The following is a 12,511-nucleotide window of genomic DNA, read 5'->3' as shown; positions in this document are numbered from 1 at the left end:
ACTAGAGTTGCTGCCTGGTTCAACCCATCCGAGCGGTTTAATGAGCGATAACTTGATCCGATATCTGCACATGCGCGCCATCTGGTGGACATTTAAATACCTTCCATCTTCCGACGCTTTGTACATTATTACAGTGTAGCGGAATTATAACTGTTACGGTGTCACGGACGCAATGAGAGGATTCGGTCAGTGTTCCTCCCGGACCCCTCGCGGTTTCCAGGCGCGTTCTACGGTTTAACCTGTGGACCCCCTGACCCTCGGCGCCAGCGGAGCCTACTGAGGTGCCGCGACCTGAGCTGAACAACCCAACTCAGGCTGAAGTCCACGGACAAGTTCCGCGTCTCCAGAACCCTTCCAGCAGCTCTGGAGTGGAGATCGATCTCGGAGGGAATTGATCATTGGTTATTGGGGAATGTGAAGGACTTTAACACAAGGCGATACTTCAATCTCCGAGCTGAGGTACTCACTCTGTCGGTCGGGTTCTCCAGGGACGCGTTCCGCTCCGGACGTCTGACAGCACAGACGTCTTGGCCTCCGAGCAGAGACATTTATTGCGTTGTGTTTTATGGCTTCATGTTAGACTTCAAACTCTCCACGCGCAGGTGCACACACACACACACACACACACATGCACGCGCACAGACACACACGCATACACAGACATGTACACAATGTCTCTCTCTCACACACACACACACACACACACACACACACACACACACACACACACACACACACACACACACACACACACACACACACACACACACACACACACACAATGTTTATTAGACACACACACACGCACACACATGGTAGTGACTTCGACTGTCACGTGCCAGGAAGAGTTTATGGATGTAAACACTGCAGGTAATACACTTCTGCAGCTTGGGTAGGCGGTCAATCACGGCACGCGCCTGGGGGGCAGGGACGTCTCGCGGACCCCCGCCCTCCTCCGGTGCTTCTCCAGGGACCGGAGGAGCGCGGAGGATCGCTCGGTCTGCAGCGGGCGGGTGGAGGGGTGAGGCGGCATCATCGGAGCACATCGGTGCGGAGCAAATGGACTTAATTCCAATATTCAATTTAAAAAGTGGAACTAATTTATAATATAGATTCATTACAACCAAAGTGAAACATTTCAAGCCTTTATTTGTATTAATCTTGATGATTATGGCTTACAGCTCGTGAAAACCCCGAACACCATAAGAATATTGTGAAGCAGTTCAATATTGGAGACTCAAGAAGTCACACTCTAATCAGCTAATTACCTCAAAATACCTGCAAAGGTTTCCTGAGTTTCAATTGAATTTATGAAAATTAATTAACTTTTAAAGATAAATTATGGTGCATGAATGGACATGAATTAATTAAACAAATAAGTCAGGGAACCTTGTATCTTGAGTTGTGTAGCAAATGAAGCATGCGATTGAAGTTTCATCACAAATTTCCCTTTCTATGAATATGAACTTCATATTCTTTATAATAACATTAATATTAACTTTATATTAGCATGATTATGAACTCTATATGAACATGAATATGAACTTCATATTGACATCAATATGAACTTTAAATTAAGTTAACATAAATATGAACTTCATTTTACATGAATATAAACTTTATATTAACATGAGTATGAAAAATGCATTTCTTTAATATTTATGTGCAAACGGTGATTCTTCATTCGGGCTCTCCTGAAAAAAAACATAAAAATGATATGAGTTAAAACACAATACAAGATGCATCCCTTTGTGAAGAAATTCCCCCTTAAATATGCTGTGATTCTGACTACTATTATGATCCTTATTCATTCATCATTCTGTAGCCTTCATCATTTATCTTTATGTGCTACTTCAACCTCCCTGCTGCGGAGCTAGCTGTTAAACCCCAGCTCATCCTGTCACATGACGACATTAACTACAATTCATCATAACCCAATCATAGCATCCATGGCACTTAATGCACGCACTTACTGTATGTTGTACGTCCTGGCACTTAGCATCGTGTAGCGTCTTACCCTAGCTGTCTCTGTTGTATACGGGCAGTGGGTTAACCTAGTGATGGTTAGTGCCTGGCACCTGGTTCTATGCACATCCTTACTGTACCCACAGAGAGATGTGGTTGTTTCTCCACTAATGGACTTATTGTGAGTCGCTCTGGATCAAAGCGTCTGTTCAGGCCCTGAGGGGCGGGGGGTTGAGGCCTGAGTGTGGTGCTCACCCCCCTGCTGGGCACCACACTGGGCACCACACTGAGGCCCCACCCCCCCGGGGGGGTGGGGCCTCAGTGTGGTGCCCAGCAGGGGGGTGGGGCCTCAGTGTGGTGCCCAGCAGGGGGGTGGGGCCTCAGTGTGCTGCCCAGCGGGGGGGTGAGGCGAGGCTCTCCTACCAGCGGCACGTCGTCCAGCCGCTCAAACGGGGGTGTCAGGAAGCCCAGAGTACGGCTCAGCGCCACCAGCACCAACAGCACGGCCACGACCGACAGCATGGAGAGGAGAGCCACCAGGCCCGCACCCAGCAAGCCGCCTCCGTCCTCCTCCAGCACCTCCACCCCCGAGGGCACTGCTGGGGAGGAGGAGGAGGAGGACAGGAGGAGGAGGAGGAGGAGGAGGAGGAGGACAGGAGGAGGACAGGAGGAGGAGGAGGAGGAGGACAGGAGGAGGAGGAGGGGGACAGGAGGAGGAGGAGGAGGAGGAGGACAGGAGGAGGAGGAGGAGGAGGAGGAGGAGGAGGAGGAGGAGGAGGAGGAGGAGGAGGAGGAGGAGGACAGGAGGAGGAGGAGGAGGAGGACAGGAGGAGAAGTTGGTGATGCCATAGTTAGCATGGTGATGTCCTAGTTCGTCCGGTGATGTCATTGATGCATGGTGTTTTCTAGGCGTGTCGTAGTCAGAAGGTGGTCTCATACGTCCTAAAGTGATGAATACTTATTACGCCCGCGACATGGATGGGAAATCACTTGAAACACCCACCGGTGGTGTTGGAGGTGGTTTGTCGGGTGGTGTTCAGGGCGGTGTTCAGGGCGGTGTTCAGGGTGGTGTTCAGGGCGGTGTTGGAGGTGCTGGTGGTCTCAGATGTTGGGGGAGAGCTGGAGGCGTCTGAGATGTTAGGAGAGGGGGGGAGGGTGGAGGCGGGGGGAGGAGAGGGGGGGAGGGTGGAGGCGGGGGGAGGAGAGGGGGGGAGGGTGGAGGCGGGTGGAGGAGAGGGGGGGAGGGTGGAGGCGGGCGGAGGAGAGGGGGGGAGGGTGGAGGAGACGTTCAGAAGGAGGGGGACCCCCTTGACGGAGGCGGTGGTGGTCCGGGTTGTCACGGAGACCAAGCTGGTGTCTGAAGAATGGCAGAGAGAGGGGAGGAGAGGAGAGGAGAGGGAGGAGGGAGGGGGGAGGAGGGAGGAGGGAGGAGGGAGGGGAGGAGAGAGGGGAGGAGGGGGGAGGGAGGAGGGAGGGGAGGAGAGAGGGAGAGGAGAGGGGAGGGAGGGGGGAGGGAGGGGGGAAAGAGGAGAGAGGAGGAGGGAGGGAGGAGAGAGTTAAGGAGAGAGGAGGGAGGGGGGAGGAGGGAGGGGGGAGGGAGGAGAGGACGGAGGAGGGAGGGGGGAGGAGGGAGGAGGGAGGGGGGAGGGGAGGGGGGAGGAGAGAGGGGAGGAGATGAGAGGAGGGAGGAGAGAGGAGGGAGGGGAGAGGTAAGGAGAGAGGGGAGGAGAGAGGGGAGGAGAGAGGGGAGAGAAGGGAGGGAGGAGGAGCAGACATAGCAGAGGATGAAGGTGGTGACAGGAAGGGAAGAGCGACGTAGTGAACCCGGCTTCAGACTCCAGTCCGCACCCACATGTACCCTAACCTACGTCAAGCTAGGGGTCCGGTAGTCCCGCCCCCTGAGACGGATGTGGGGCTAGAGGTCCGGTAGTCCCGCCCCCTGAGACGGATGTGGGGCTAGAGGTCCGGTAGTACCGCCCCCTGAGACGGATGTGGGGCTAGAGGTCCGGTAGTCCCGCCCCCTGAGACGGATGTGGGGCTAGAGGTCCGGTAGTCCCGCCCCCTGAGACGGATGTGTCTGTCTCCATCCTCATCATTACCAAGTCCCTCCATGTTTACCACATGATTAACATGTTAACTACATGTTAACAAAACGTTAACTCTGAGTATAGCGTCATGTTAACTACATGTTAACAGGTTGAACTTAAATTTATAACAGTTACAAGTTTAACAAGTGTTTACATTTTTACTACAAGCTTAACTAGTTAACTACGCGTTAATTACAAGGTTAAAACATGTTAACTACATGTTACAAGCTTAACTAGTTAACTACGTGTTAATTACAAGGTTAACAACAGGCTAGCTACAAGAATAACATGTTAACTACATGTTAACCAAATGTTAACTGTGAGGTTAGCTTCATATTAACTACATGTTAACGACAAGCCTAACTACATGTTAACCCCATGTTAACCATCAGGTTAGCTACATGTCAACCCCATGTTAACTATTAGGTTAACTACATGTTAACCCCATGTTAACCATTAGGTTAACTAAATGTTAATTACATGTTAACTCCAATGTTAACCATTAGGTTAACTACATGTCAACCCCAAGTTAACCATGAGGTTAGCTACATGTTAACCCCCATGTTAACCATTAAGTTAACTAAATGTTAACCCCATGTTAACCTCCATGTTAACCATTAGGTTAACTACATGTTAACCATTAGCTTAACTACATGTTAACCCCACTTTAACCATTAGGTTAACTACATGCTAATGACATGTTAACCCCCTTGTTAACCATTAGGTTAACTACATTGTAACCCCATGTTAACCATTAGGTTAACTAGATGTTAACCATTAAGTTAACTACCTGTTAACCCCACGATAACCACCATGTTAACCTTTAGGTTAACTACATGTTAACCCCATGTTAACCATTAGGTTAACTACATGTAAACCATCAGGTTAGCTACATCTCAACCCCATGTTAACTATTAGGTTAACTACATGTTAACCCCATGTTAACCATTAGGTTAACTACATGTAAACCATCAGGTTAGCTACATGTCAACCCCATGTTAACTATTAGGTTAACTACATGTAAACCCCATGTTAACCATTAGGTTAACTAGATATTAACCATTAGGTTAACTACATGTTAACCCCATGATAACCACCATGTTAACCATTAGGTTAACTACATGTTAACCCCATGTTAACCATTAGGTTACCTACATGTTAACCCCATGTTAACCATTAGGTTAACCCCATGTTAACCATTAGGTTAACTACATGTTAACCATTAGCTTACCCACATGTTAACCCCCATGTTAACCATTAGGTTAACTACATGTTAACCCCATGTTAACCATTAGGTTAACTAGATATTAACCATTAGGTTAACTACATGTTCACCCCATGATAACCACCATGTTAACCATTAGGTAAACTACATGTTAACCCCATGTTAACCATTAGGTTAACTAGATATTAACCATTAGGTTAATTACATGTTAACCCCATGTTAACCATTAGGTTAACTACATGTAAACCATCAGGTTAGCTACATGTCAACCCCATGTTAACTATTAGGTTAACTACATGCTAACCCCATGTTAACCATTAGGTTAACTACATGTAAACCATCAGGTTAGCTACATGTCAACCCCATGTTAACTATTAGGTTAACTACATGTAAACCCCATGTTAACCATTAGGTTAACTAGATATTAACCATTAGGTTAACTACATGTTAACCCCATGATAACCACCATGTTAACCATTAGGTTAACTACATGTTAACCCCATGTTAACCATTTGGTTACCTACATGTTAACCCCGTGTTAACCATTAGGTTAACTACATGTTAACCCCATGTTGAACCATTAGGTTAACTACATGTTAACCATTAGGTTACCTACATGTTAACCCCCATGTTAACCATTAGGTTAACTACATGTTAACCCCATGTTAACCATTAGGTTAACTACATATTAACCATTAGGTTAACTACATGTTCACCCCATGATAACCACCATGTTAACCATTAGGTTAACTACATGTTAACCCCATGTTAAACATTAGGTTAACTAGATATTAACCATTAGGTTAACTACATGTTAACCCCATGATAACCACCATGTTAACCATTAGGTTAACTACATGTTAACCCCATGTTAACCATTAGGTTACCTACATGTTAACCCCATGTTAACCATTAGGTTAACTACATGTTAACCCCCATGTTAACCATTAGGTTAACTAGATGTTAACCATTAGGTTAACTACATGTTAATCTCGGTTCATATTCCGGCTCTACTCACCGCAGGAAGCAGCAAATATTAGGATGGAGACGAGAACCTGGACCCCCCCGGGCGAGGAGAGGCTAACCGCGCAGCCAGCAGCCATCCTGCTCGCTCACACACACACACACACACACACACACACACACACACACACACACACACACACACACACACAGGTGTGCCGTGGGAGCAGGATGTAGGCGTGGCCTCACTGTTTGTCTGCTATTGGCTCCTCCCCGTTTCAGATAATCAAACATGTTCAGATCCAAGGAACACACTTACCGTAGTACCAGTACTAATGCTACACACTTACCGTAGTACCAGTACTAATACTACACACTTACCGTAGTACCAGTACTAATACTACACACTTACCGTAGTACCAGTACTAATACTACACACTTACCGTTGTACCAGTACTAATACTACACTTACCGTAGTACCAGTACTAATACTACACACTTACCGTAGTACCAGTACTAATACTACACACTTACCGTAGTACCAGTACTAATACTACACACTTACCGTAGTACCAGTACTAATACTACATGTTCAGTGTAGCAGTAGTACTAATACTACACTTTCCGTAGTACCAGTACTAATACTACATGTTTAGTGTAGCAGTAGTACTAATACTACACTTACCGTATTACCAGCACTAATACTACATGTTTAGTGTAGCAGTAGTACTAATACTACACACTTACCGTAGTACCAGCACTAATACTATATGTTTAGTGTAGCAGTAGTACTAATACTACACTTACCGTAGTACCAGCACTAATACTACATGTTTAGTGTATTAGTAAAACTAATACTACACACTTACCGTAGTACCAGTACTAATACTATATGTTTAATGTAGCAGTAGTACTAATACTACACACTTACCGTAGTACCAGTACTAATACTACACACTTACCGTAGTACCAGTACTAATACTATATGTTTAATGTAGCAGTAGTACTAATACTACACACTTACCGTAGTACCAGCACTAATACTACATGTTTAGTGTAGCAGTAGTATTAATACTACACTTACCGTAGTACCAGCACTAATACTACATGTTTAATGTAGCAGTAGTACTAATACTACACTTACCGTAGTACCAGCACTAATACATGTTTAGTGTAGCAGTAGTACTAATACTACACTTACCGTAGTACCAGCATTAATACTACATGTTTAGTGTAGCAGTAGTACTAATACTACACTTACCGTAGTACCAGCACTAATACTACATGTTTAGTGTAGCAGTAGTATTAATACTACACACTTCCTGTACAACCAGTATTGATACTACATGTTTACTGTAGAAGCAGTACTAATACATGTTGACTGCAGCAGTAGTATTGATACTACAGCAGTAGTATTGATACTACAGCGTGGAGCTACACCACTGACTCACTTTCTTGTTTTAAAGATGTATTTGTTTCACACAAAAATTGTGCAACAATGTTCCTTGAAAAATTAAATAACAATGGTCACCATGACAACCAGACAGTTCGAGGTAAACAAGCAGTTTGTTTATTAACAGAATCACAGGACCGGCCCAACGCCACATAGCAACAGCCCCGCTCAGCCCCTCCCCTTAGCAACCAAACCACCTAGTGCATCATCAGGTCTACGTGTCCCGCCCCGGTCCTGCTCCCGGTCCCGTCCCGGTCCCGGTCCCGGTCCCGCTCCCGGTCCCGGTCCTGGTCCCGGTCCCGTCCTGCTCCCGGTCCCGGTCCGGCTCCCGGTCCTGGTCCCGGTCTCGGTCCCGGTCCGGCTCCCGGTCCCGGTCTGGCTCCCGGTCCCGGTCTGGCTCCCGATCCGGCTCCTGGTCCCGGTCCCGGTCCAGGTCCGGCTCCTGGTCCTGGTCCCGGTCCTGCTCCCGGTCCTGCTCCTGGTCCCGGTCCCGGTCCGGCTCCCGGTCCTGGTCCCGGTCCCGACCTACATGTGCAGGCCCACGCCCCCGTCCACCAGCAGCGCCTGGCCCGTGACGTAGGGGGAGAGGAGCAGGAAGAGTGCGGCCTGCGCCACCTCCTCCACCTCCCCCACCCGGCCCAGGGGGATGGGGAGGAGCTTGGTGGAGGCCTGGAGCGCCTCCGTCATGGAGGTCCTGATGAAGCCTGGTGGAGGAGAGGAGGTGGAGGAGAGGAGAGGAGGGGAGGAGAGGTGAGGAGAGGAGAGGAGGTGGAGGAGGAGAGGAGAGGAGGTGGAGGAGGAGAGGGAGGTGGAGGAGGAGAGGAGGTGGAGGAGAGGAGAGGAGAGGAGGGGAGGTGGGGGAGGAGAGGAGAGGAGGTGGAGGAGGAGAGGGAGGTGGAGGAGGAGAGGAGGTGGAGGAGAGGAGAGGAGGAGAGGAGAGGAGAGGAGAGGAGAGGAGAGGAGAGGAGGAGAGGAGGTGGAGGAGGAGAGGAGAGGAGAGGAGAGGAGGAGAGGAGGGGGAGGGGAGGAGGAGGAGGAGTAGGAGGAGGAGGAGGGGAGGAGGGGGAGGGGAGGAGGAGGAGGAGGAGGGGAGGAGGAGGAGGAGTAGGAGGGGGAGGAGGGGAGGAGGGGGAGGGGAGGAGGAGGAGGGGAGGAGGGGGAGAGGAGAGGAGGAGAGATAAAAGTCAACTGTGTGGAAGAGCCGGAAATGTTATTAAATAACATAACATTCTATTCTATTCTTCAGACAGACAGACAGACAGACAGACAGACAGACAGACAGACAGACAGACAGACAGACAGGCAGGCAGACAGACAGGCAGACAGGCAGACAGACGGACAGACAGGCGTACCTGGGAGCAGCATGTTGACCCTGACCCCCCGGGCCCCCACCTCCTTGGCCAGGGAGCGGGTGAAGCCCTCCAGTCCCGCCTTACTGGCCGCGTAGACGCACTGACCGGCCCGCCCCTTCAGACCCACTACCGAGCCTGGACAGGAGAGAGGAGGTCAACAAGAGTAGAGTACAGTAGAGGTACAGTAGAGTAGAGGTACAGTAGAGTAGAGCTACAGTAGAGTAGAGTAGAGGTACAGTAGAGGAACAGTAGAGTAGAGGTACAGTAGAGTAGAGTACAGTAGAGTAGAGGCACAGTAGAGTAGAGGTACAGTAGAGGTACAGTAGAGTAGAGTAGAGGTACAGTAGAGGCACAGTAGAGTAGAGGTACAGTAGAGGTACAGTAGAGTAGAGTAGAGTACAGTAGAGTAGAGGCACAGTAGAGTAGAGGTACAGTAGAGTAGAGATACAGTAGAGTAGAGGTACAGTAGAGTAGAGGTACAGTAGAGTAGAGGTACAGTAGAGTAGAGTAAGGTAGAGTAGAGGTACAGTAGAGTAGAGTACAGTAGAGTAGAGGTACAGTAGAGTAGAGGTACAGTAGAGATACAGTAGAGGTACAGTACAGTAGAGGTACAGTAGAGTAGAGGTGAAGTAGAGTAGAGTAGAGTAGTGGTACAGTAGAGTAGAGGTACAGTAGAGTAGAGGTACAGTAGAGTAGAGGTACAGTAGAGATACAGTAGAGGTACAGTACAGTAGAGTAGAGGTACAGTAGAGGTACAGTAGAGTAGAGGTGAAGTACAGTACAGTAGAGTAGAGGTACAGTAGAGTAGAGGTACAGTAGAGTAGTTACTATAGAGTAGAGGTACAGCACAGTAGAGTGGAGGTACAGTAGAGGTACAGTAGAGTAGAGGTGAAGTACAGTAGAGTACAGTACAGTAGAGGTACAGTACAGTAGAGTAGAGGTACAGTAGAGGTACAGTACAGTAGAGTAGAGGTACAGTAGAGTAGAGGTGAAGTACAGTACAGTACAGTACAGTAGAGGTACAGTAGAGGTACAGTACAGTAGAGGTACAGTAGAGTAAAGGTTCATATATACAGTAGAGCGCAGTAGAGACAGTAGAGTGCACAGGACTAGGTAGAGCAGAGCTCCAGGACCTATGTTGAGCACGGCGGCCCCAGGAGAGTGCAGCATGCTGGGCAGCGCGGCCCGGCAGGTCAGCATGGAGCCCATCAGGTTCACCTCCAGCAGGGGGCGCATGTCTGACGCCCTCTGACGCAGGAGGAGGCCGTCCCTACACACACACACACACACACACACACACACACACACACACACACACACACACACACACACACACACACACACACACACACACACACACACACACACACACACACACACAAGGATTGTAATAGTGCTTCAAAAAGGTGTGTGTAGCAGTATGTAGGTGTGTGTAGCAGTGTGTAGGTGTGTGTAGCAGTCAGTAGGTGTGTAGAAGTGTGTAGGTCTGTGTAATAGTGTGTAGGTGTGTGTAGCAGTGTGTAGGTGTGTAGCAGTATGTAGTAGTGTAGGTGTGTGTAGCAGTGTGTAGGTGCGTGTGTAGGTGCAGCAGTGTGTAGTAGTGCAGGGGTTAATCTAAACCAGGAAAGAGGGGCGCTGCGCCTCCTTGTTTCAACCCAGCGCCTCCTTGTCGAAAATTTTAAATTACTTAAAATCTCCCGGAATGGAGAGCGAGCGAGCAAGACCGCGCACAGGAGACAGACGTGCTCCTAACCGCGTTCGCATCTGTGTAGCGAGCGCGCAGCACAACAGAGAGGGATCTAGAAACTGTGCATGAGGCAGTGTGCACGTGAGCCTCAGGCGCCTCCTGATTGGCCTGGATCGGTAAGTCAACCAATCAGTTTACAGTGTAGGCGGGCTTTTATCTCTTCTCCCGAACCAAATGTATCAGTTCAGTGAATCTGAGAGTGTCTGAGAAGAAAGAAAATATAGAGTTTGGTGACTTCGTTTACAGTGTTTTTAAAATGTCGTGCCGCGGGGGGAAGAAAAGCAAGGATTGTCTTGCAAATTTTCAAAAGCTCCGCACCCCTCAACAATCCTCTGCCTAGGGCCCCCACACTCCCTAGAATCACCCCTGCCCTCGCCATTGATGTTTTCCCCCTTGTGAATTTTTTCTAGAAAAACCCCTGGTAGTGTATGTGTGTGTAGTTGTGTAGCAGTGTGCAGCAGTGTGTGTGGACTCACCTGTTGATGCCGGCTGAGTTCACCAGGTACGTGATCTTTCCGCAGGATTGGAGGATCTCCTGGAAGGCGGCCTTCACCTCGAGCTCCTGGGACACATCGCAGCTCAGAGCCACGTGGCCGTCTGGGGGGAGGGTCACTCTTAGGAGGGCTCTGGAGTGTTCACTATTACTCAGTACTGTAGTGTTCACTATTAGTCAGTAGTGTACTGTCACTATTACTCAGTAGTGTTCACTATTAGTCAGTAGTATTAAATAGTATTCCCTGATTGTATACTTCTGAATAATTTCAGTGATATGCTCTATAAATCAGTAATATCACCATTAATATTAGTCAATATAAGTCAATGCACTAGTCAGGTTCATTCACTTTTAAAAGTTGTTTTAAGTATTATTCAGTAGTATTCACAATCATTCAGCAATATTCACTATCATTAGAATTCAGCATTAGACTGTGGCAGCAGTATTAATCCATATGCAGTATTATTTGAAGGAAAACCATATTATTAGGGGTACTACCAAAAACGTAGGAACCCTATTATTATTTTTCTGACTTTTTGGCCTCAACATTTTAACATAATGCTTTAGAAACAAGGTTGGTGATTGTTTGATATGTTAACTTTCGGTAAACCAGTTTTAAGGCCATAATACCGTTCCATATATTATCAACATTATTATCATTGATCAGGTCACCGAACCTCCTTCCAGCGACGCCACGGCGGCGCGGGCGGCGTCCAGGTCGCGGGAGACCACCGCCACCCGGCACCCCTTGGAGGCCAGGAGCCGGGCCACGGCGGCCCCGATGCCGCGGGACCCCCCGGTCACCACCGCCAGACGGGACATCCCAACGGAACTTAGAGGACATCAGGGACACATCAGAAGAGACACACAAACACACACACACACACACACACACACACACACACACACACACACACACACACACACACACACACACACACACACACACACACACACACACACACACACACACACACAAACGTCTACCATATACGTTTAACAGCTTATATCTTAGCAGCCTACCTGATATGTTGTGTGTTGTTCTCCAAACTAGTGCCTCTGCGTGTAGGTCGCCATCTTTCTTCCCTATGCAATGTTACACACTTCGGCCACAAGGGAGCGCCGCCCGCACACGTTAGAATAAACCTCCAGAGAACCACTGCCACTGGTATTCATACACCTCATTACTTATTGTTTTATATGACCAGTTTTAGTTAATCTTATTA

General features: G+C 48.3%; 1 protein-coding gene across 1 annotated transcript; it reads right to left on the bottom strand.

Annotated features, from left to right (window-relative positions):
• Positions 1-7,784: 7,784 nt before the first annotated feature.
• On the bottom strand, positions 7,785-12,405 carry cbr4 (carbonyl reductase 4). Its single transcript, XM_030372161.1, has 6 exons — positions 12,309-12,405; positions 11,963-12,117; positions 11,269-11,389; positions 10,179-10,315; positions 9,046-9,180; positions 7,785-8,397 (listed from the first exon to the last, which is right to left on the bottom strand). Exons 2-6 carry the CDS (start codon positions 12,105-12,107, stop codon positions 8,219-8,221), a joined length of 717 nt encoding a protein of 238 aa, XP_030228021.1. The 5' UTR covers positions 12,108-12,117; positions 12,309-12,405; the 3' UTR covers positions 7,785-8,218.
• Positions 12,406-12,511: the final 106 nt, after the last annotated feature.

Source organism: Gadus morhua, chromosome 12 (assembly GCF_902167405.1).
Source record: "Gadus morhua chromosome 12, gadMor3.0, whole genome shotgun sequence".
Taxonomy (NCBI): domain Eukaryota; kingdom Metazoa; phylum Chordata; class Actinopteri; order Gadiformes; family Gadidae; genus Gadus; species Gadus morhua.
Note: the sequence above shows the minus strand (reverse complement) of the source record. Positions and strands in the feature narration are given on the sequence as shown.

What these genes read in the sequence shown, in the direction of transcription:
- cbr4 (XM_030372161.1), bottom strand. Translation starts at nt 12,107, where the DNA reads ATGTCCCGTCTGGCGGTGGTGACCGGGGGGTCCCGCGGCATCGGGGCC. An exon ending in CGTGGCGTCGCTGGAAGGAG is followed by an intron (nt 11,390 to 11,962) that starts GTTCGGTGACCT and finishes CCCTCCCCCCAG; the next exon opens with ACGGCCACGTGGCTCTGAGC. An exon ending in AACTCAGCCGGCATCAACAG is followed by an intron (nt 10,316 to 11,268) that starts GTGAGTCCACAC and finishes GTGTGTGTGTAG; the next exon opens with GGACGGCCTCCTCCTGCGTC.